General features: G+C 46.3%; 1 protein-coding gene across 5 annotated transcripts in view; it reads left to right on the top strand.

Annotated features, from left to right (window-relative positions):
- Positions 1 to 23,603, top strand: part of Atg7 (autophagy related 7) — a 278,976-nt gene that overhangs the window by 140,409 nt on the left and 114,964 nt on the right. Inside the window, exon 20 of one of the 5 annotated variants that reach the window (XM_040738130.1) lies at positions 38 to 61. The exons of the other annotated variants lie outside the window; for them this stretch is intronic. Coding sequence (XP_040594064.1) covers positions 38 to 46 — 9 coding nt within the window. The 3' untranslated portion in view covers positions 47 to 61. Of the gene's footprint in view, positions 1 to 37; positions 62 to 23,603 lie in introns of those variants that run through there. 5 annotated transcript variants of the gene reach the window in all.

A 23,603-nucleotide genomic window follows, 5' to 3' on the forward strand; every position in this document is an offset into this window, starting at 1 on the left:
TGACTGTTAATGGGACATTCTTATTGGTTCTTCCAAGTATTGCTAGCTGGATGCAGCTTTTTCTCTGGTGAGTCCCACAGGTGCTCCCTTCTGATTGCACAGCCTGCAGGCATGCCAGCCCCTCTATAAAGTGGAAGAGTACTTGCATGAATCCTGCGCATGTCCTTTCCTATGCCTTGAATCATCTGTCCATCACTCCTGGCCCCTCAGATGGTGCCAGTGATACACAGTTATCACGGTGTATTGCTAATGGAATAATAAAAGGAAAATGTCTAGCTAGGCATGGTGGCACATGCTAGGTTCAGCACTCAGAAGACTGAGACAGAATTGCCAAAGGATCAGCAGTTAAAGGCCACTCTCGGCTGCATAAGGAATTCAGGGCCAGTCAGGGCTACGTCAGAACCTGCCTCAAACAAACAAAACAAAATCCTGTCCATGTTCAATGAGATGAGATGATGTTCTAAGTCTTTCTATCTGCACTTGATTGAGTTGTGACTGTGGAACCAGAAGAGATGGAGACCCCTGATCCATCCTCCTCTTGCTGTGTGGTCCCCAACTTTTTTCAAGTCATTCATCTTGTCTCAACTTGTTTACTTCCCTTTGAGATCTGCCTGGGACTCCTGCTGAGCTCTCAAAAGAGCCTTCACCTCCTTTGAGAAATGGGTTCTGACTCGCTGAGCCCAGGTGCACAAGCTTCTGAAAGCTCCACATGCTTGTCTAAGGTGGGAGAGTTTGATGCCCAAAACTGCTTTCTGGGCAGTAAATGACAAAGATCAAGGAAATCCCCTCCTGCTTGTCTTTTCTGTCTTCGTATTTTAAAGTGATCCACAGCACATGCAGAAAAAACATAACATGTTCTCCATGGCTTCCTGAACTAAGTACCCTTCCCAGCTCACGTGTTACTCACTGCCTGCAGCCCTGGGGGCCACCGCTCCACACACTCTGCTTTTTCATCTTCAGCTTGGGGACACATCCCTAAACAATGCAGTTCTGTCTTGAAATTTCATGATTGGAATTGTGCTACATCTGGTCTGTACATGTGACTAAGTCTGTCCCTCTTGTTGCCATGTGGCATTCCCTAGTCAGAAAGTCCCCTCCTCCAGTGCACTCTGGTTGGGGACTTAGTGCTGGCTGACAAGTTGCTGGGTCCTGTACTGAACTTCACTATGTCAGTGTGTCTTGAGGTTTTTCCTTATCATCCCTGCCAGGAAGGAAATGGAATGCTAGAATTCTAGAATTTAAGTTAATAATAAAGAATGTTGGATAGAGTCAGTTTTTGTAGGGCCACCAACAATGGTCATGTCTATGATTGTTTTTTTCCTACTTGTCCAAACCCAGGTTTTCTCCTTTGGGGGTAGATACCACCCTCACTGTGATGTATGTACACTGTTTACCTGGGATCGTGAATTGAGTCATAGAAAATATATGTCTTCAGCGTCATCAGTTCATGACAGACTGCCTTCTAGCAGCATTTGGGCCAGTTTAAGTTTCTGTACTTCTGTGTCCTTGCTGAATTCTTGACACATCGTATTTTAAAGTGATCCACAGCACATGCAGAAAAAACATAACATGTTCTCCATGGCTTCCTGAACTAAGTACCCTTCCCAGCTCACGTGTTACTCACTGCCTGCAGCCCTGGGGGCCACCGCTCCACACACTCTGCTTTTTCATCTTCAGCTTGGGGGACACATCCCTAAACAATGAAGTTCTGTCTTAAAATTTCATGATTGGAATTGTTCCCAATCTCTTAGAGGTGCAACATTATCTCATTAGACTTTTGATTTCCACTGTCCTGATTACCAGTGGGGTTAGCAACTTGCATTTGTGATTGTTTGGATTCCTCTCTCCAATGGCTTGTCCCTCTATTTCAACTCTGAAGTTTCTGGCATGTTCTACTGTAGCATGACATAGTTGTTCACTTGAAAAAGATGATGGAGACTGCTGATGGTTTTCTAATCCCAGGTGAGCCGTGCTCCTTGGTCAGAGTCCCAACTCTCCTCCAGCCACATGCCCATCGGAATTGTCTAGAATGTGCTCAGAAAGCTGGCAGTGCTCAGAATACACCTGCACCAACCTGCTTCAAAAATCAGATGAGTTGTCTCCCCCAGAGTTCTACGCTCTGACGATGAGAGAGTGGGTCTTGAATAGTTTTGATTGTCCTCCTGGTCCACACCCTGAATGAAGATTAACTTCTCTGTGGAACTCTCTGCTGCTCTTGTGATAAAAGATAAACAAGGGGGGAAACCCTTCACTCTGTCCATAGAGAACGCTGGTGCCAGCAATCTAAGCACTGCTTCATGGATGGTGAAATACCCACCCAAGTGCACTGCCAGGAAACCATGAATGAGCCTTGAGAGGAATGAGCCTTATGCGCTGCCATAGATTTTTCATGAATGACTGACTGACACTGACTTCCTTTTGTAAGATTCTGTGAGGCTAGGTGGTCAGGGAGCTGCTCGGTGCCCAACTTGTGTCATGGTCCAGATAAGTCATGTGCTGGGTGAGTTGGTAAAGAGCACAGCCATCCTGGCTGGGGCCTTGCAGGGGTGGTTATTGGGGAGGCATGAGAGATGTCCCATAGACACAACGGCCTCCATAGCAGAGTGCTGCAGAATCCATTGCCACATCAACCCAGAGCTACTTGAGAGCCCTCTGTCAGTCATAGCCATTTCACCCATGGTCAAAATCCAACACTTGTGTCATACTTGGTTGCCAGGGTCCGGCCAGTATCAGTCCTAGGCTGCAAGAGCCATCTATTCTGGACTGATATCTTTAGGGCTGTGATCAGAACCAGCCAAACAGCCCCGGGTCCGACCCTGAGTCGAGGAGTGTGGATCAGGGAAGTCCTAGCTACCCAGCAGCATTAAGGATGAGACAGAGATATCATGTCATTTCAGGAGGGCTCTCAGTCAATACTGGAGACTACGGCTTATTCAAGCATCCTCTTAAATAGCTTTCCAAAAGCGGAGGTACTGGCAGAAGACATCTATTATCATGTATATAGAGCTGACTAGGAAACACTTCCTTTAACCCTAGAGATGGACTTAGAATGTAAGTACACAAGCCCTCAGACTTTCTGTAATGGCACGTCTTACCAGTCTTCAGACACATCTCACTAGTCCCCAGGCACATCCCACTAGCCCTCATGATGGGTTTGGGGCCTTGGTCTATTGTTACACAAACTAGAAACCATTCTCCACTGTGGCCAGGCCATCCGGAGGTAACCAGCCAACATGTAAAAAACAATAGGAGATTCAAGCTCCTGGTATTAAGCTGAGGCCTATATCCGAAATATCATATCCAGGGCCTTACACTTGGTATTTTTCAGAAGGTGTATTCTACATTTGTGTACATGGTGGCCATAGCAATCTTCATGGAAATCTTTTTTAGCCCTCTAGATACTGGTTATGAGTGACAGAAGCCAAAAGGTCAGCCTGGGTTTAGTGTAAAAAGTAACTTATTACAGGCATTCCTTCAGGAAAAGACTCCACAGAGCTCAGTGATCAAGGAATTGACCAAAGATCTCTAGGAGGTCTTTTAAATGGGTGATGACAAAATCTTTGCAGCCGATGTGGGGACATGATGAGAGCTCAAGGCCAGACCCTAGCAGCACTGAGATGATCCTAGAGAACCCTGAGGAGAAGAATGTAGGAGTGCTTGATTCTGAGTACTTCTGCTCATGCTGCAGACATGGCCGAGGACAGGGACCTGGGGAGCTGTGGGGTTATGGTGAAAGCCTGAGCATGGTACAGCCTGGGAGCTGAGATTCATCATGTCCCCTTCACACTGGAGTTGACACAAGTGGAGACACTGGGGGCAGGATATGAGGACAACAGCACTTGTACAAGCCATGAAGAGTTCTTCCATATGGCCCTGAATGGCTGAGGACATTCCCTATCCTGAGCCCATGCCATGCGGAATGAGATTTCTGTGTGGCCTTAGAGGCTTCCTAGACTCTTAGCAGCATGCTTTTTCCATCTGGTCTCTCTTGATGATGATTACCCTCAACATTCACCAAATAAATTTGCTGTCTTTGTGACTCCCGCCCCAAGGTAGTTTACTTTTTCATGGAATCAGGCAGGAGGATTTTAGACTAGAGGCATCTCACACATCAAGGCCATCTTTGTCTTTAGCTTATTTCTGTTCTCTATTGTTGTTGACCTTTATTCTGTCAGTGGGTTCTTCTTCTTTCCAGGCAGCAAGAAACATGGCCTTAGACAATTCTAAAATACCATCTTTTCTGCAATAACATAATAGTATCTTTTTCTTTCCCTCTCTTCTTTCTTTCTTTCTTCTTCTTTTTTTTTTTTTTTTGTAGTTTTTCAAGACAGGGTTTCTTAGTATAGCAGCTCTGACTACACTTCTGGAACTCACTTTGTAGACCAGGCTGGCTTCAAACTCACAGAGACATCTTTTTCAATAGCTCTTAATAAAAGCTATCATTAGCCAGGCTTGAGTCACATGACTTCCCTAGACCTCGCACTAGGCAAAGAAGGGCTATTCTGATTGGTCAGTTTGAGCTATAAGGATAAGGTAGTGTAATGATTGACAGCCTCCCTCATAACTGCCTGAATGAAGTGAGCAATGGGGAATTCTCCACAAGGTAGTGAGAGGCTGGTGTGGGTGCTAGGCACACAAGTCAGAAGTCTGTCATGAATACTCTTTTTGTTTGTTTGTTCATTCCAGACAGGATTTCTCTGTGTAGCAGCCTTGGCTGTCCTGGAACTCACTCTGTAGACCAGGCTGGCTTGAACTCAGATCTGTCTGCCTCTGCCTCCTAAGTGCTGGGAGTAAATGTGTGCACCACAACTGCCTGGTGAATCTATTTACTATTAATTTGACCTCCGAATCTGTCCCTGTACTCACTTTTGTAGGAACAGTTGAAATTGAAGAGCTTGGTGCAAATTATAAAGTCCCAGTCACCAAGGACTGCCCCCAAGCTGGACTTCACTGTTTGGACTTACCACAGTCTTGTCATGTAACCACAGGCACCAAAAACAAACTCTTCATTCAGCCAGCCTCTCAAAGAATTTGTCTCGATGCTCATCACCCCTCAAAGAAAGAACTTTCCCTGGAGTTGTAGCATAGTATGCCTCCCTATCTCCACAGTCCCGGAAGTGTCATTCCAGGGTGAGACTCCTATGCAGGTCTTGACAGCATCATGGACCAGGACCTCCTGGGTAGCAAAGGGCAACCCCCTGCCCTTCTGTTGCTCCAGTGTAGACTTTGGAGCCAGGGAGTCAGAGGTCAGTAAGTGGCCTCATCTCTGTTCAGATGACCATGGGTGAGAATAGTGTCTCTGCTTCCAGGCCAGTGTAAAAAAAAATGACTTGAGTGACAGACTGGGCCTCACACAAATGAGTAGTGTGGGGTTATGGGTCCCAGTGGAGTATTTGGTGCAGGAGGAGGCGGGAGAAGCTATTGCTGCTGAGTAAATTGCTACCAGATGTAGATTTCAGTAAACACCTAGCTGTTCTGCCTGAAGGTGCAGGAATTTCTTAGAGCCATGGAGAAATCTGTAAACCTGAGCACGTGTCAATATGCTGGAGCTTCATGGTGTCCCCTTCTCTGCATGACAAGGCCCAGGAGCCTCTCTCCCCTTCCTTGCGTTTTTACATCAGCATAATAAATGTTAAGTGTAGCAACCAGACACCACAGAACCCCAAGGAAACCTCAAAAAAAAAAAAAAAAGACTTGTCATAGGAGCCAGGGCTGGAGGGCAGCCGTTGCATGGACTTTTGGGAGTCTTCCTTATGCCTTGTGACCAGCAAATGCCAGCCTGCCATCCATGGGAAGGAGGTGGTATTAGAGACAAGCCTTGAAATGCTATGATAGGACACTCATAGATCCTGTAGTGGGCTGCCAGATATGTGGTGATGAGGTGGGGAACTGTACCCTAAAGGGAATGGTAATGAGAGGCGCTGAAAGGGAGGGGAAATGACATAATCAAGCAATTTTAATTTATTTACTTTTATTTTATCTGCATTGGTGTTTTGCCTGCAGGTAAGTCTGTGTGAGTGTCAGATCTTGAGGTTACAAACATTTGTTAGCTGCCCTATGGGAGCTGGGATTTGAACTTGGGTCCTTTGGGAAAGTAGGCAGTACCCTTAACCACTGAGCCATCTCTCCAGCCCTGATGCAGTCCATTGTAATAGAACACTGGCAAGCTTTCATGAACCTTAGAAGGGAGTGATCCTGTGTTAGTGTTTCCTGCCCACTCTTGGTTATGGCTCTCCCACTAATTAAAAACAAAAATATAATAAGCACTGAATGGCTGGCCAACCCCCCAATGCGGCAGCTGTGTGGTTTGCCCATCTCCTCTTCACAATTAGATGTCGGTTTGTGGGGGGGCTGAAGGCCCCATCCTCCCCCCATTAACCACCCCCCAAGGACTGCTAGGCCCTCAGAATCCTGTGCAGTGACCTCCAGGAAAGACCTTAGCTTCTGGGACCCCTTGTTCACTTTGCTGTGACAAGAGCATTGATGGAACCGGGCAGTGGTGGCGCACGCCTTTAATCCTAACACTTGGAGGCAGAGGCAGGTGAATCTCTATGAGGTCGAGACCAGCCTGGTCTACAAGAGCTAGTTCCAGGACAGTCTCCAAAGCCACAGAGAAACCCTGTCTTGAAAAATAAAAAAATAAAAGGCATTGACAGGGCAGTGAGCACAGCAGCAGCATGGACCCTGCCTTTGGTCGTACCTGGCTGGGAGCCTCTGGGGAACTTGTACACCAGAGTGCATGGTCTGCCCCCATCTAAATAGCAATACCGTAATGGCCAACCCGAGAGCTTGCCCTTCCCCCTGCATCGTATTAGGTGTGTATTTGGGTTGTCTCAGTATTCACAGTTTATTTCATCGATGAAGAAATTGAGGCACAATGGTTGATAAATGTCAGAGCCAGGAAGTCCTTGTTCCTCCCCATGAACTGCCCCTCTCACATACTAGACAGGCCCGTCTTTTCTGAATGGCAGGTTACAATGTCTCACTTTTCCAAACCTCTGTCCTCAGACTTGTTTTTTCATGGTCACTGTCATGTCCCATGAGCCCTAGCTTTCAGTAAGAAGTTAGTATTTCTTGACATGAGGACTCCTGAAGACTGACTCCCACAAAGCAAGCTCACAAGCGAGAGAACTGGCAGTGCTGCATACACGCGACGAGACAGCTAGTGATGGGAAGCTTTGGTGGTCACCTCGTAGGGCTGTAGCAACTCATATACACGGAGATCTTTTCTGACCATCTTGTTGGTTTCTCATAGTAACAGACCTCCAGTTTTTAAATTATTTTTACATATATGAGATTTTGCCTGCATGTATGTCTATGCACTACATGCCTGCCTGGTACCCACAGAGTCCAGAGAGGGCATCTAATCATCTAAAACTGGAGTTACATACATTATTAGGCAATTTGTGAGTGCTAGGAATCAAACCCAGGTCCTCTGGACGAGCAGCTGGTGCTCATGTGTGTGTGTGTGTGTGTATGTGTGTGTGTGTGTATGTATGTATATATGTGTGTATGTATATATGTGTATATAATATATATTAATAGATATATATTAAAATGTATTTTAATAACAAACTTACAGGAACCACACTGAGCTCAGACACATTAAAGACATGTACTTGCATGTAGAACAACTTAGGAAAATATAGTGAATGGATGGAATCTACTGTATGATAAAAATGCTACAAACATCATAAAAATGCTGTAAACACTGTTTAGTTGCCAAGCTTTTTTATTTTTAAAAACCCAAATACTGGCATTATCCAGAAAATTTTGGCAGGTTTATTTTTAATTCTTATAAAGTTGAAATGTATGCTCTAAAACATCTTGATTTGTGTTACTGCTTTATACATCTTGCATTTATATTAAAAATTCACACACAAATGGAAATGAGAAAACTGTCAATACCTGATTTCTGTCCCCTGTTTTTCCACTTACAATCATATACTTTGGTACCTTTTGACCCTATGGAAAAATTATATAACATTCAAAACTACTGACAACAAGAAGAGGGAAAAATTTTAAGAGAATGAAATGTTTCCCCTCATAGTACATGTGTGGCAAGCTAGCTGGATATGTTTTGGCATGATTATTATACATCTGGCATGGATATCACACAGTTTGGAATCTTCAAAAAGGCAAACCAAGCAGGCCTCACTTTCCTGCAAAGCACCAGTAGCTGCACTCTGGAAGCACAGATCTTCCACCAGATGCTGGAAGGGGAGCTTGTAAATCAGCCATTCAATGGACTTCTGATAGCGAATGATTTCATGGGAGTGCTACAGTACCAGAGGTTTCTTCACCCCTCCAGTAGGCGGCGCACTCTTGTTAGCAGCTTTTGTGGCCAGCTGTTTTCTAGGTGCTTTGTCACTGGTGGATTTGTGGGCAGTCAACTTTCTACGAGCCATGGTAGCCCTAACCCTGACCCAACTTCTCCTTCAGCTGGAGCTCGGCAAGTGAGAGGTGGCACTGGCATTAGAGGGTATCAGGGCAGTGTAGGTGTGAACACGATTTCAGCCAGTGCTCTTAATCACTTAGCCATCTCATCCCTGAGGCATTACACTTTTGCTCAGAGAGCTCCCTCTTCTCCAGGCTCTATATACTTAGACTCTCACTTTCTGAATTAAGACCGAATTTCCCTTTGTCACCTTGACTGAAGTCGGAAGTTCCAGGTCTCTGCAACTGCTGACCCTACAGTGTCTTTCAGCAAATAATTTACAGAGAGCCTGTGTTCTTCTGGGTGACTTAGTTCTAACTGATTCCACTGCCCAAACTTGGCCTTATTTTCAATGACAGAGACACCTTGGCAAGCCCTCCTTGGATATTACAGCAGTGTGGCCCAGGACAATAGTTGACATGTTGCTGGAGGCCCAAGAAGAATGGGACAGAAGGCAGATTTAAAGCAACCTAGAACATCTGGATATTTCCCAAGCTGGGGGATTTGGAGCATGTAGGTCGGTCCCAATACTGGATGAGGAAGGAGGGAAGGTCATCAGGGTTTTAACCCCATCAGCATGTGCCCAATGGAGCTCGGTGACTGATGTCAGCGGACAGATTTCACCCTGGGTGCCACTGGGACAAAGGCCTCCAGAGCTCATATGAGTGGGGTCGGGGCTCGTGTGTCCAGGGAGAAGCCCTGGGAGTGGCACATACAGCAGGTGTGTTTCAGTCACTGCAGGCAGGCCCCAGAGTTGGCTCCCTTCCATGACTAGCACCTCGTAAGAACCAGCACCCCGGAAAGCATGGTAACCCCTGAAAAGTTTGGTAGATGCTGCTGTTAGAAACTGAATGTGCAGAGGCAACAAGTCCCAGAGATTGAAAAAGAGATAGCCATTACCTGGAAGTCTGAAAGGAGCGGTTGAAGAAAAATAGAGTGGCTGTGATGTGTATTGGCTACTTAGGGGGATAAAGAAAATTATATTGAATTAGATAGTGGTGATGGTTGTGCAACCCTGAGGTATGAAACCCACCAACAGTACCTCAGATGAGTGAATTTATGATTTGTGTGTGTTAAAAATGAGACAGCGAGGCCCATAGGAAAGCTAACTGAGCACTTAGCCACAACAGGGTTAATCTGAAAGCAGATTCTAGTGCTGACCTAACTTGCAGAGTCTCATGTCCCATGTCCCTCCTCTCCCCCATTATCCCTACCCAAATGGGGAACCAGTTAACACAACTTATTTACATAGACCAGCCCCAAAGCCTAGGTAAGGACCATGAAACTAAGGGCTCCTCATTCTGCTTACAGATGCAGATAGACCAGCATTTTTTCTGGGGAGGAAACAAGTTTTGGGGCTGAGACCATTTCTCTCTATCATCCTTTAATGCAGGGCAACATCTACATGCTGTCAGTAAAGAAGTCTAGGTGGCCAGCATTTATCACCCTGAACCCAAGCCAGAGCCAGTTCTCCGCAGCCAGTGTATACCAGTGGCCACAGCAGGCCCAGGGAAAACCAGTGGGAACCAGACTCTGTAACCACCGACCATACTATATGTTAAAACCTCAAAAGGTGGGAAAGATAAATAATCCCCTTTCTTAGCAAATATGGGGTATCTACAGTTCTGCCAAGCATACCTAGAGGGGCTACCCTGAAACCAGGAGGTTCCCTCAATGGACTATGAAAAAGGGTATGGTCATCTTCATGCTAAAGTGACAGAGTTTTCTAGATGCCCAAGGGTGCAGGCAGGGCCATGGGCCTTATCCCCATGTGGCCTGAGCACTGGGTGTCCTTATGTGTGGAAAGGTCTGTCCACAGCTTTGTTAACACTTTTTCCACCTAGAAAGAAGCCAAAAAGTTTAGAGTCATTCTGAATAATCCAGAGCCGTCTTTGAAAAGATAATTCCAGAAAACTTGGAGGGATAAAAGACACTCACTAAAGGACAGCTTTTGCTGTCCCTTTTTGCCAACAATAGCAGAACCTTGGAGGAGAGAGAGAGACAGACAGACAGACAGAACGCGCACACTCACTGCTGGCAGTGGGTAGAGAAGTAGGCAGGAGGGACGTCTGTTTAGAAGACCTTAAAGTGCTGCAGCTGTTGTGGCCAATTTTTCTCATTTAAGTGATGTTCCAAGCCCTTTGTCTTCTCTGTGGGGCGAATTCATTTAGCTCTCTCTGAGTCATCCTGCCCACAGACCATCTCTCTGGAGGAACCCTCATGAAAATAGACAATTCACATTGCATTGTATGAGTTGGCAGTGGTGTGTGCCTCCCCAGGGTGGCCTGGGATCAACTTGCTGTGTCCACATGTCAGGATTTCCAAGGCCTAAGCTCACTCTTTTAAACAGGAGAGTGCCAGCGAGGGCAGCTGGAGTCTGAAGTGGAGACAGATACATAGCAGAGTCCACGGACCAAGTCTATTCACTTTGTTTCTTAATTCCAACCTGAGCTGGATCTGGAGCAGGCCTGCATGAGTCAGATGAATGGAACAAAAGCATGCACAGTTTACTGGGTTTTGCATATGCATGGGACCCTCACAACAGAGTGAAGAACTAAGAAGAAGCCCCTGTGATGATGGCGCAAAGTATTCAGAACTGACCTGAACCACACAGCAAGACCCTGTTTCAAAAGAGAAAAAGGAGAGGTTTGGGGGCCTGGAAAGAGAGTAACTCTGGTTCCAGGGCATCTGAGTGCATTTCTGACCCCTGCAGGCACCTGTATGCATGTGTTCGCATGTGCACATTCTCACAGACACAAACAAAGATAAAATCTTGCTGGGCATGGTGGTGCACATCTTTGATCCCAGCACTCAGGAGGAAAAGGCAGATAGATCTTTCTGAATTTGAGACTAGCCTGGTCTACATAGCAAGTTCCATACCAACCAGGGCTACAGGGTGAAACCCTACCTCAAAAATAAATAAAATCTTTAAAAGAGAATGAAAGCTTTTAGATCTTTTGAAAACAAATGGTAAGTTTGTGAAGGGGGGTGTGGCCAGGCTAGGGCAGTAAATCAGAGGCAGTGGCCAGTAGGAGATAAGGAGATAAGCATGGTTTCTGTGTTACTCCAAGGAGCCGGCTTGTACAGATCCATCCAGACCGGATGGCAGTTCCTGGCAATAAGAGTCAATTTCCTTGTGTTAGCTCAGGAGCAGCATCTTTCTCCTAGGAATTTTATGGCTTGCTCCACATAAGGAAAGGGCCACTGAGGTCACCCTCTCTGTAACTGCCACGCTAGGACACCTTCTGCTGAAAACCATCTGTGTGCCACTGTTTGCTGGGATGACATGCCCTTCACTCCTTCACTGAAGTTCCCGACAGCTGGCCCTGGTCAGCAAGCCCTTCCATTTGGAAGGCTTCTAGGTTTCACCGATGTAACCTCACTACCCAGGGCTTGTGGGAAATGGGCAGGCAAAAGTAGCCTGCGTTAGAGGAGGTTGGGATAGGAGTGTTGACATGCTGCCTATAAAGTGAGCTTTTCCAGTCACATAACAGTCTCTTTACTGTTACTGTAATTCATGTGACCAACAATTTTATTCAGGTTTCCCTGTGGAGACACTGAGCTCCTGAGGACAGAAACTAGACTGGATATCTAGGACTGGGAGTGTGGCTCAGTGGCAAAACAAATGTGAGGGGCTGGGTTTTGCCCTAGCAGTGAAGAAAGCAAAAACACCCCAAACAAACAAAACCCCACAACGTTGCTCCCCATTGTTTTTGCTGTATAGACATTTGTTTCTTTTCAAATAAGAACTTTAGCTCTGCCCCACAGACTACCGCACCCACAACCTCATTCCCCTCCCTTGTGATTTTTCTGGTGAGGTTGCCCCAGCCTTCACTCAGGGAGATTGGATCCTGGCAATTGAAGCCCAAGGTATAAAACGCATTGTGTGAGGCCTACGGCACTGGCTAGCAATCAGACTTAGGGCCTCAGCCACACTAGGCAAGCACCTTAGCCCTGGCCTGTGTAATCAGCCCGAGGAGTGACACCTGGCCAGGGCAGCCTTGTGCTGATGAGTATGGAGCCCACTGGAAAGTGAGCCCTGGCTGGGGTGTGAGTGAGCAGACAGACCTGGATTTCTGGTCTTCCTGCCTAGTCTTCTGGGCTTGTAAGCTCACAAGAAGACTTTTCTGACTCTTGCACCTATGAATTGTGACTCTTTCTGGGACCATCATTCACTCTTGCCCACCCTGTGGCATAGAGCCTAGCATGAAGACACTCCATATAGGTTGGCAGAGAATACAAATGTGTCACACACACACACACACCTTCAGATACTTAGCATATCTTAGGGATCTCTTTCAAGTCAGACTGTTCACCATCATTGAGTTCCTAAAGGATTATCATATTCATTTTGAGGGACGGGTAACCATTTTAACTGAGATATATCACATACACCTTAGGAATTGCCCGTTAAAAATATATGTTCTTGGGACCTGGGTATGCTGGTCAGTTGGTAGAGTGTTTGCCTAGTATTCATGAGGTCCTGAGTTTGATCCCTAGCCTCTTGTAAAATCAGGTATGGTGGGTGGTCCACACCTGCGATCCCAGCACTCAGGAGATAGAGGTAGGAAGATCATGAGTTCAAGGTCATTTCCTGCCTAGAACAGGTGAGTTCGTCTCAACAAGTAAAGTGGTTTAATGTGATAATTTAAAAATATATCCCCCAAGTTTTGTGTTCATCACCACTATTTGTTTAGAGCATTTTCATGCCCCCAAAAAACCACACAGGCTGTAGCAGGTCACCCTCATCTGCCCAGCACCGTGCTCCCAATCCAGTAGAGCAGTTCTCATTGCACTGAGCAGCCAGTAGCTACTTTCTGTCTCTATATAGATTCCCCCATTCTAGACATTTCGTAGATGTGGTATCCCGCAATATATGGTCTTTTCTCACTGCCTTCTCTCTTTAATACAAGGTTTTCAAGGATTGTCCTCACTGAGCGTGTATCAAATCTCCATTCTTTTCTTTTTTTCTGCCAAATACATTGTATGGAAAGAGCAGGCTGTATTTCTCTTTTCTTCTACCGATGGGCATGTGGGTTGTTGCCCTTTTGGATCATGGGAATAGTACTGCTGTAAGCAGTACTGCTGTGTGCAGGTTGTTCTGATAATGTCAGTTTTCAGTTGTTTGGGGTATCTGCCTGGAAGTGGAATTGCTAAGGGACATGGAGACTCTCTTTAGTCATAATCTCTATGTGTGGCATATTCAATATTTGTGTGTGTCTGTGGACATGGAAGACTTTGGCATCAGATGTCCACCTTAGTTTTTTTTGTTTGTTTGTTTGGTTGGTTGGTTTTGTTTTGTTAGACAAGTTCTCTCATTGAACTTGGAGCTGCTTTGTCTAACCAGCAAGTCCCTCAGGGTCTTCCTGCTTCTACGAACACTGGACTTCTATGTACATGCCACTCATAGCTTTTTCTGTGCACCTATGCTCTTCTGTAAAGGAGGTGGGCCTCTTGAAGGCTTAGCTGTGAATGTCACCAGCAATGTGATCTTGGATAGGCCAACACAAATGTCATGACTGGTGTCCAGCACCTGCTGGTCTGCACTGGGGCATGGTGGGCAGGAAGGAGTGAAGGTGCATGTTAGACCATAAGGAAGGGGCAGCTTCCTCTACAGACTCCTTCCTGCACACGCTATGTGGTGCTGTCGCCAAAGGAGAGCTGCTGAGGGAGCCAAACAGGCTTAGCAAAGAGGGCCTTGAGGCCCATGCTTCTGTAGCCAATAGTTACCGATGGCTGTGGAGACTGCCTGGTTGTTTTCTCCCTCAGTGAGACAGGAGAGGAGAGATGACAGCCTGGTAAAGTGGAGGTTGGTAGCTTGGCCAGAGTGTTAAATTTCAAAATCTTCCCAGCAGAAAGGGCCATCCCAGTCGGCATTGACGGTAAGTGGTCCTTTCTAAGATCATGAAGCACAGGGCATGGCAGGAAGCCGCTTTGAAGTGAGCAGTGCCTCCAGCTTTTGATTGTCCGGCAACAGATGGCAGTCATGAGTGGTGACAGATTCCAGATAGAGAGGACCGTGGCCAGCTCAAAGGGCAGTGCAGGGGAAGAAGGAGAACAGGGCCTAGAATTGTTCTTCAGAGAGTTGGGTTGCCCTAAATGATAGCAAAGAGTTTGCATTCTTCCTTCTTGGTGGGAGAAACCACTAGAAAACAGTTAAAACAATAGGCGTAACAGTATACACCTCCAGTACCAGCTACTGAGAAACTGAGGCAGGAGAATCATTTAAGCCTAGAGGTTTGTGCCCAGCCTGGGCCAAAGAAAACAAAAATAAAGTTCAAATGGCAAAGAATATCGTATGAACCAGGTAACTGCCAGTCTAAGGAGGGCTGGAGATTACAACGTGTCACTCAATCACTCTCAACTGCTCGGTGGCTTGCTTTGGGGTGGATTTTTGAGACAGACAAGCCGAGAAGGTGGTCCTATGAGTTAACAATGGCAGTGTGCGCACCAGGGTGAGTGGGTGTGCAACAGTCATGTGTCTAAACCTCCAGCCCCTTGAAGGTCATGGGGGTGAGGCTTACATGGCAAATGTCCTAGAACTCGTCCATGCTAGCTCAATGGGTGACTAGATGGATGCTCTGTTCCCGAATAGGTCTGCAACTCTAAGTGACCCAGAACATCTTAATAGAATGGACCTCTGTGGTAGAAACACATCCTGGAGAACTTGGATTTCGGTAGAACAGGAGCCTTGTTTTCAACACAGCTCTTCATTTTGAAAACACACACACACATACACACACACACACTTCAAGAGTTTCAAAGTTAATTTAGCTACTCAAAATTAGTGTCCTGATTTTGTACTTGTAGGGACTAAAGTGCTTCTTTTTGGACTTGAGAACTAGCCTGGGCCTGGACATGAGAACTGGCCTTCTGACAGCCCACTCACCACTATTACACTCTAGGCCCTTCTCCACTTCCCTCCATAGAATCGGAATGAAATCAAAACATATTTTGACTCCTGTGAGATCTAGGGTGGACAAGGAAGAAACAACCTGGATTCTGCCCTGTGCCCAGCCTATTATTGTGTGTCGGATTCCATCCTCGATTTCTTACTGTGGAGTGAGAATTTTTGTTGTGTTTTTGTTTGTTTTTGAGATAGGGTTTCTCTGTGTACCCCTGGCTGTCCTGGAACTCACTCTGTAGATCAGGCTGGCCTCCAACTCACAGAGATCCATCTGCCTCTGCCTCCTGAGTGCTGGGATTAAAAGCATGTGCCACCACTGCCTGGTAAATTGTTTTATTTTGTTTTTGTAGCAAAGATCTTTACAGTGACATTAAACATACTAGAACCCCTTGTGGTGTTTCTGGGGATCATTCCCTGAGACTTGCCTGTATTTGTAGATGGTTGCAGTGTGTGTCATCTCAGACACATGATCTTGGCAGGCATTCAGTTACAAGAATGGCAAATGTATGCTTTCGTATCTATGTACATTCAAATGAGAAACTGAAGATTTTAGATAGTTAAACATAAACCTTAGGAACATAAAAGTAATCCCAAAGGCCTTAACAATGAAAATTAAAAAGAGCCAGGACATTTTTTAAAGTAATTATGGTAGAAAACTTAAATTGTAGAAGGTTTCAAAGAACAATGTATCAATTGTAACTCTGTAACTCTTTTAGGCAAAACCAAGACAAAAGCCAAAGGCTACTTTGCTCTCTGATAACAAAGTGATTGCACTGGGAGCACAGCAGTCACCCCACCTGGTCTAGTCTAACAGCCTTTTATCAGGGCAATTGTCCTCAGACAGTAAGCAAGCCATCCACTTGCAAATGAGACTGCCCCACCTACCCACCCAGTCTGGTAGCTAGTGATAGCTGTTATCCTGGTCATTTGTGGCATTTTAGCCAGGCCACATATAACTCAGTGGTCTTCGTAGTCACCCCTTTACATTGAGTTACTTTGGCTACCCATGTTTACTGTGCTCCAAAGCCTGTACATGAAAAAGACATCAGACGTTTCTAAGTTTTGAGCGCTTGGTGTTTGCAGTGGTATGACAAAGGTCCCACTCCTCCAGCCTGGAACATGAACGGCCCCTTTGTTCTGCGCGTCCATGTTGTATGCACTACCCACCTCTCAGCTGTCACGTTGCCTGCCCCGGGATCAGGGTGCTAGTGTTTTCTCCTCACAATGGCCCCACCTGCCAGGCTGACAAGGCTGGCAGTTCATCTCACTCCCTTGTTAGGGCTGTCCGCTGTCTTTCAGTTGCTCTTGTCTCCCATTGCTATGTCTGATTTACAAAGTGAACTTCTATATCATGGCATGTAGGACGAACCAACATTTGTGCTGTTCAGCACTATCTCTGGTTTCAGATATCCATAGGAGTCTTGGAACACACCACACCCCCCAGGTGAGGGGGGACTGCTGGAAAGGCTGGTGCTTATGTCCCAGGTGCTGTAACATTAATATTTGCAGGCCTTGCAACTGGCCTGTGACTTAGGAACAGTGGGGAAGGGGTGGTAGGATCTTATTCCCTCCATCATACTGCCTCTTACCTGTGGGAAATTATCTCAGAAATTAACTTACTGTCATCTCACAGCATCAAGCCCTGAGCCACCCCAGGACAAAATGTCTCATTTACAGCCACAATAATCAGATGATGTGTAAGTGACCGCACTACCCACATCCCAGGCAGATAGCTGTGTGCTTGCCGAGTTGATGGTTCGTCTGATGTTGTGAGAAGGAGTATCTTGAATTTGGAGGAACAGGGAGTTCTGAGCATTCTTTTGCATAGCTCAGTGGTAGATTGAAGATCACCAGGCATGTGCCCCTTGTCCCTGGTATCTCTGGTCTTCCTTGGAGAAACCATGCAACTCAGTCAGTTTCTCCCATTCACCAGCGACACTTACAGGTGACACTCATGCTGTCAGAACGCTGTGTTGTAGGATGTATCTCAGGCTGATGTTGAGGTCTGCCAGGAAATGCAGATCACCAAAGCCTGCCTTTACTGAGCACAGCCTTGTGCAGAACAGGACCCTTCACTGCACTGATGGCTTGTGACATCCTATTAAGAGAAAAGCAGAATGTAATGAGTCACAGAATTCCTTCAGTCATTCCACAAAAAGAGAAAGTAGTGGATTCCCATTGCATGTGGTAGGGATATGTGTGTATGTAGGTGTGTGCAGGTGTGTGTGCACTTGCCAGAGGAAGATGTTGGGTGCCCACTTTATCTTTCTCTTCTTCTATTCTCTTGAGGCAGGCATTGTCACAGAACCTAGACATAGGCTGACAGCCAGAAAACCCCAGAAATCCTACTGTCTCCATCACCCCCACCCCCCTCCCCCACCCCCAGTGCATACAACCGTGCCCAGACTGTCATGATGGGGGAAGTCCTGTGTATATGTCAATAAAGCACTGTTGGCCAATAGGGAAGCAAGATAGGTGGGACTAGGAGTCCAGGAGGATTCTGGGTAGGAGAAACACGGAGAGTCAAGATGTAACCGCCATAGGGATAAGAAGCCTGGAAACTTCTCCGGTAAGAGAAATACTTAGATTAGCAATTATGGGATAAATTAAGTCAGAGCTAACCAGTAAGAAACAAGCAAGGCCAACAGCTTTATAATTAATATATCCTCCTGTGTGTTTATTTGGGACTCATGCGGCTCTGGAATCAGGCTGGCGGGAAGGCTTCTCTTTACACTGTCACATGACTTCTGGGGACTTAAAATCAAATCCTCACACTTGTACAGCAGGACTTTTACCTATTGAGCCATTGTGAATTCCCATTTTGTAAAATGGCACCAAAATCCCACCCAACCCCCCTTTTCAGCTCATGGACATATAAAATCTGACAGATAGGATCTACAGAGTAAGTTAATGAGTATTCTCATGAAGTGTCCTTGGAACACAAAAGGAAGCCCCTAAATACCCATTGCAACCACACAGGTCAGTTCACAGGGAGGTGGCTCATTCTTCCATCCTCATTGTGTGTAAGCCTGTGGGACATGTTTTGACAGTCACCCTGCACACTGTACCCCCATTTTCCTGAGACTGTCTTATTTGAAGCACAAACAATGCCTCCCTTAGCAGGTCACACTTGTGAGGATGTTGCACTCTGAACTGTTAAGACTTTGAGGGAGGATGAGGGCTGGAGTGGGCTGCAGAGGCCTGGGGAAAAGGAATAGGATAGGTGGACAGATAAGATACTGAGGAGGAGAATAAGAAATGCAGGGGATGAGCCTACCCTGAGGTTCTTGGCCCTGCTGGAATGCCGGCTGCTTCTCTCTGGTAATCTGACACTGTGCTCTGCCCTGCACAGTTGGTTGGAGAGCTTCAGGACAGTGTCTGGGCATTTCTCCACCTTGGACGGGGACTTTCCCATGGCCTCCTAGCTCCACCTTGGCTCATCTTTCCCTGCATGATTAACACAAGGTTGCTCTCAGCTCTCCCTTCCTGGCACCATTTCTAAATTATTCCCAGATTCTTCATTTCACAAGATACAAAGTCACCTTGAGTTGTCACTGGCAAATACAGATGGCATGCAGCTCAAATTCCTCATTCTCACAGAAGGAGAACAGGGACAGGGTCTTTTCCTGCAGACTAGTGTCTCTTAGGATGGAGGGCCATGACTGTCTGAAACAGAGCATCAATCATCCAAGGAGAAATGGCCCACATCTTCTCTAACCCAGAATAAAAGGCCTTGTCCCAGGATGAGGCCTGTGACCAAGTTAAAACAAAGGCCATTCCCAAAGACAGATCTGTGACCCCCAGACAGCTAGCTCATCAGTAGAGAGATGACTACATAATTTTAAGAGTCAGGACCAAGCTGAAAAACAAGACTAGAATATTGTTGTGCTGTATGTGTTGTCAATAGATCTTTCCTAACTGGCCTCCCTTATCCAGCTCTCCTGATGATCTAGGTGATGGTTGCCTGAGCATGACCCAGTGATCAGGGGATGCTGGGTGCTCTCAGCTGATGGATGGCTTTCTAGAGTACCTTTAATTTCTGTGGCCACCAGCTGAGGCAGATACTTTCTGAGAGTCATTCAGGTTTCCTGCCAAACCTGGGATGCCAGATGGATTTGTTGTCGTTATATAATGTAATTAAGTGTCCCTAAATGAAAAATGAATGCCGGAAGTCAGTTTTATGAAACTCAAATTGAGTTTGGAAAGATTTGATGGCAGCAAGTGACTGGAATTACTGCTCTCTGCAATAAGGGTAAGGCTACTACAAAGAAGGTTCTAGAACTGCCTCCCTACACTCGAGTTTTAGTTCCACAGAGGTGGAGTGACAGTTCAGTGGGTAAAGTGCTGATGCACAAGCACGAGGACCTGAGTTCAGATTCCTCGCACCCGTGTGAAAGCCCAGTGTGTGTGTGTGTGTGTGTGTGTGTGAGTGAGTGTGTGTGAGAGTGAGTGTGTGTGTGAGTGAGTGTGTGTGAGTGAGTGTGAGTGTGTGTGAGTGTGTGAGTGTGTATGAGTGAGTGTGTGTGTGAGTGTGAGTGTGTGTGAGTGAGTGTGTGTGTGAGTGAGTGTGTGAGTGTGTATGAGTGAGTGTGTGTGTGAGTGTGAGTGTGTGTGAGTGAGTGTGTGTGTGAGTGAGTGTGAGTGTGTGTGTGAGTGTGAGTGTGTGTGTGAGTGTGTGTGTGTGTGAGTGAGTGTGTATGTGTCCATCCCTGGTGCTGGGGAAGCAGAGACAGAAAGATTCTGTGGGCCTTGTGGACAGCTAGGCTGACCAAAATGATGAGCTTACAGTTCAGCAAGAGACCCAGCCTCAGAATATAATGTGGTTGGTTGGTAGTGCACACCTTCATCCCAGAACCTGAGAAGTAGAATCAGGCAGCACTTTATGAATCTGAGGCCAGGCCTGATCTACAAAGAAATCCCAGACCAGATATGACTGCATAGTAAGACCCTGTCTCAAAAAAGAAAAGAAAAGGAATACATTTCAAAAAGTAATAGAGAAAGAAACTCAGAATTAGCCTCTGATACAGGTGAGTATACATACACACAAAACATGCATGCATACAATTTTAACTACAAAACTTACTACTGGGGGCTGACTCATTGGTTCAGAGCACTGACTGCTGTTCCCAAGGTCCTGAGTTCAGTTCCCAGCAACCATAAGGGGATTCAGTGACCATCTACAATGAGACCTGGTACCTTCTTCTTTCGGGCAGGGATGCATGCAGTCAGAACACTGTGTACGTAATAAATAATAAATAGATCTTGTTGGGGGGGGAGGGGAGGAGGAGGGAGAGGGAACTGGGATTGACATGTAAAACAAGCTTGTTTCTAATTTAAATTTAAAAAGGAAAAAATATATCTTAAAAACAAAAAAGAAAGAACTGACTACCTGTACAACCCCAGGGCAGTTGCAGGTCCATCCTCAGAGTCAGCTCTCTTCTGTGAACTGGATGTGGTAACCTGGTCCAGGTACTGGGAGGACTGAGTAAAGCAGTGTAGATTAAGGCTCTGCCACTGTTCCTGCCACACAGCAAGCACTCAACAGATGCTACAGCCGTTGTCACCATCATCACTGACAGTCACACCTCACAGCATGTCCCATGCTTATGCTGCTTCTGACTTGTCCTAAATGAGGTGGTTATTTCCATCGGGGGTTCGTTATTTCTTCTAATAACACCTTGGGGGAGTGAATAACTATAAATGAAGATGATAGATGATATTTTTGTTTAGCAAAGCAATCCTTGAAGCTGAGTATGGTGGTGCACATGTGTAATCCCAGTACTCAGGAGGCATAGGCAGGAGGATCACCAGTTTGAGGTCAGTCTGGGGTACACAGTAAGATTACAAAACAAACAAAACCTCAGAAAATATAAATCTATTTTTCTCCCTCCCTCCCTCTCTCTCCTCTGTCTCTGTCTCTCTCTCCCTCTCTCCCTCTCCCCCACTCTCTCACTTGTGTATGTGTGTTAAGTGTAAAAGGTTCTAGAGCTTTTAGGAGACCTTCTCTGTTAGAATGGGCCTGTTGTTCCCTGGCGTGTTTGGCTTTTTTGTCAGAGTTGGACTGTTGGGGGTGGTATTCATGACTGACAGCCTCCTGCAAGCTGCAAGGACCTCTAGGCACCAAACCCAGGATAGGTCTGTCCAGAGCTTTGCTCTCTGGAGCATATTCTAGAAATTTGGTACAATATTTCTTATTTGTGTCTTCCATAGTGGGCAGTAAAATTTAGTTTTAATTATATTAGGGGCATCTGGATTCCAGTGAGCATTTCTGGCTGTTTTAGAATCTAAAGTCTGTAGCTTATTACTAATGTGGAAAATGGAATGATCCTGTGGGCACTAGAGGAAGGGCCCCACCAGCCAGCTGCTGTCATTATAGCAAAGGGTAACTACAGACATCACAAGAGTTGTTAATACAAGGCAGTGAGATTGCAGTGGGCTAGAGAAACTCGCCAGCAGCCAGGGATTCGTGACCTTCTGAATTCTGAAGGAGATATAGTATGTTTTCCCACATCTTAGTTGTGGACTCCAGAAGGAGAAGGTGAGAAAATTCTTCAGCACATTCTAAAGCGCTGAGCTACTGGGTGCAGGTTCTGTGTTCAAGTTCCCAGCGCAGGAGCCTCGTTTGGCAGCTACATAAAGCAGTCATTCACTCCCATGTGTCAGAGACGAACGAAGCTCCTTGAGTCTTCTGGAGGGCTCTGTGGTGTAATGGAAAAAGCAGAGAGGGGCAAGACCTGCCTGGTGCCGTGCTTATGAGTGATGGCCTCTTGGAAGTGTCTCTTACCTCGGAGGCCTCGCCAGTGCCCTTTCGTGAAGTGCGGGGATGGTGATTAACCTCTCGGAGGGCTGTGCTAAGGATGACAGTGTGTCAAGTGTCATCTGCAGGAATCAAGTGTCTCCTGGCATCAGCATCAGGGTCACAGCTTGGACCACACTCAGGATTCTGCTGTTGTCCCAAGGGAGGGCCTTGGAACAAAGGGGCTCTGTTCTGTAGTCTTTAGTTTCTCAGGAAACTAAAGGGAAGCTGGGGAATTCTTAGGAGCAGGCAGAAATCAGGCAGCTCTGGGTTTAAATTCACTTCTCAGTATTTGGGCATGCTTGAGTGCCTAGCCCAATCGACCCTCAAAATGGACAGGAAGGAGCCCATAGCTCGGGTTTTGTTTTGGTTTCGGTTTTGTTTCTTGCAGTGCTAGGGCTGAAACCTGGGCCCGCACACATGCTAAACACAAGTTCTGTCTGTGAGCTACCTCACCAGCCCAACCGCCCACTCTGCTCTTCCTCTGTTTTGTGTATGATCTTATCACTGCTTGAAATCATTTATCTGTCTGTGTTTATGCTCCGTCTCCCACACCAGCCCCACTCAGATATCATTCACAAGACAGCAAAGGTTGTATCTTCCCACTTTACACGTCTCATCTCAGATGATGACTAAAGTGTTGCTATTTCTTCTTTCCACTTTTGACTTCTCTTATTCCAGAGTAACACAGAATTTAAAAAGATTCCCTCCCCTGATGCCACAGCTAGGGTTCCCTACAGTAGCTGAGTGAGGAATGGGCAGAGACGATCTGTTCAGATACGCCAGGATTCTTACAGTGTGCTTGGTTTTCTGAAGCACTCACTCAGCCTTTGATGGCACAGTTACTGTGTGACGTGAGAAGGCTGACGGGCAGATGTCTGACTTGGGAGTTCAGCCAGGGGGAGCATGACTTTCCACCCTGCTCACCCTTTGAGGTATGGCTGGACAGAGCTCAGAAAGGCCTCAGGTTTCCATGTCTCTAGGAAGGTATTTAGCAGGTTATTTTTAAACTGTTTGGAGTTGGTACAAATCACCAGAGGATTCTGCAAGCTCAGAATAAGTTCAGGAGAGTGGAGGGAGTAAGTGGAGATGAGTATGGGCCACCTGGCCTTCTGAAGAGGGTGGACCCTTCGTGTGCTGTCCTCCCCACTTCCCCACCCTTGCTACTGTAGTGCTCCCAGCCCTTGGGTTCTCTCCCTCTCCCACCATGTGTGTGCGAGCCTGTGTATAGGTATATTTATCTGTGCTTGCACTTAGGGAGACCAGAGGTTAGTATGCGCTGACCTTCATTGACATGAGGTCTTCTTGTATTCTTCTGCACCTTATTTTTTATTTCTTGAGACACATACCACTACATCCAACTTCTTTGTGGGTGCTGGGAATTGAACTCAGGTCCTTATGCTCTCACAACAAGCACTTTACCCACCAAGCCATCTTCCTAGTTCCTATTTCTTTTTCACGAA

The sequence above is a fragment of the Mesocricetus auratus genome, unplaced genomic scaffold (genome assembly GCF_017639785.1).
Source record: "Mesocricetus auratus isolate SY011 unplaced genomic scaffold, BCM_Maur_2.0 Super-Scaffold_100676, whole genome shotgun sequence".
NCBI classification, from domain to species: domain Eukaryota; kingdom Metazoa; phylum Chordata; class Mammalia; order Rodentia; family Cricetidae; genus Mesocricetus; species Mesocricetus auratus.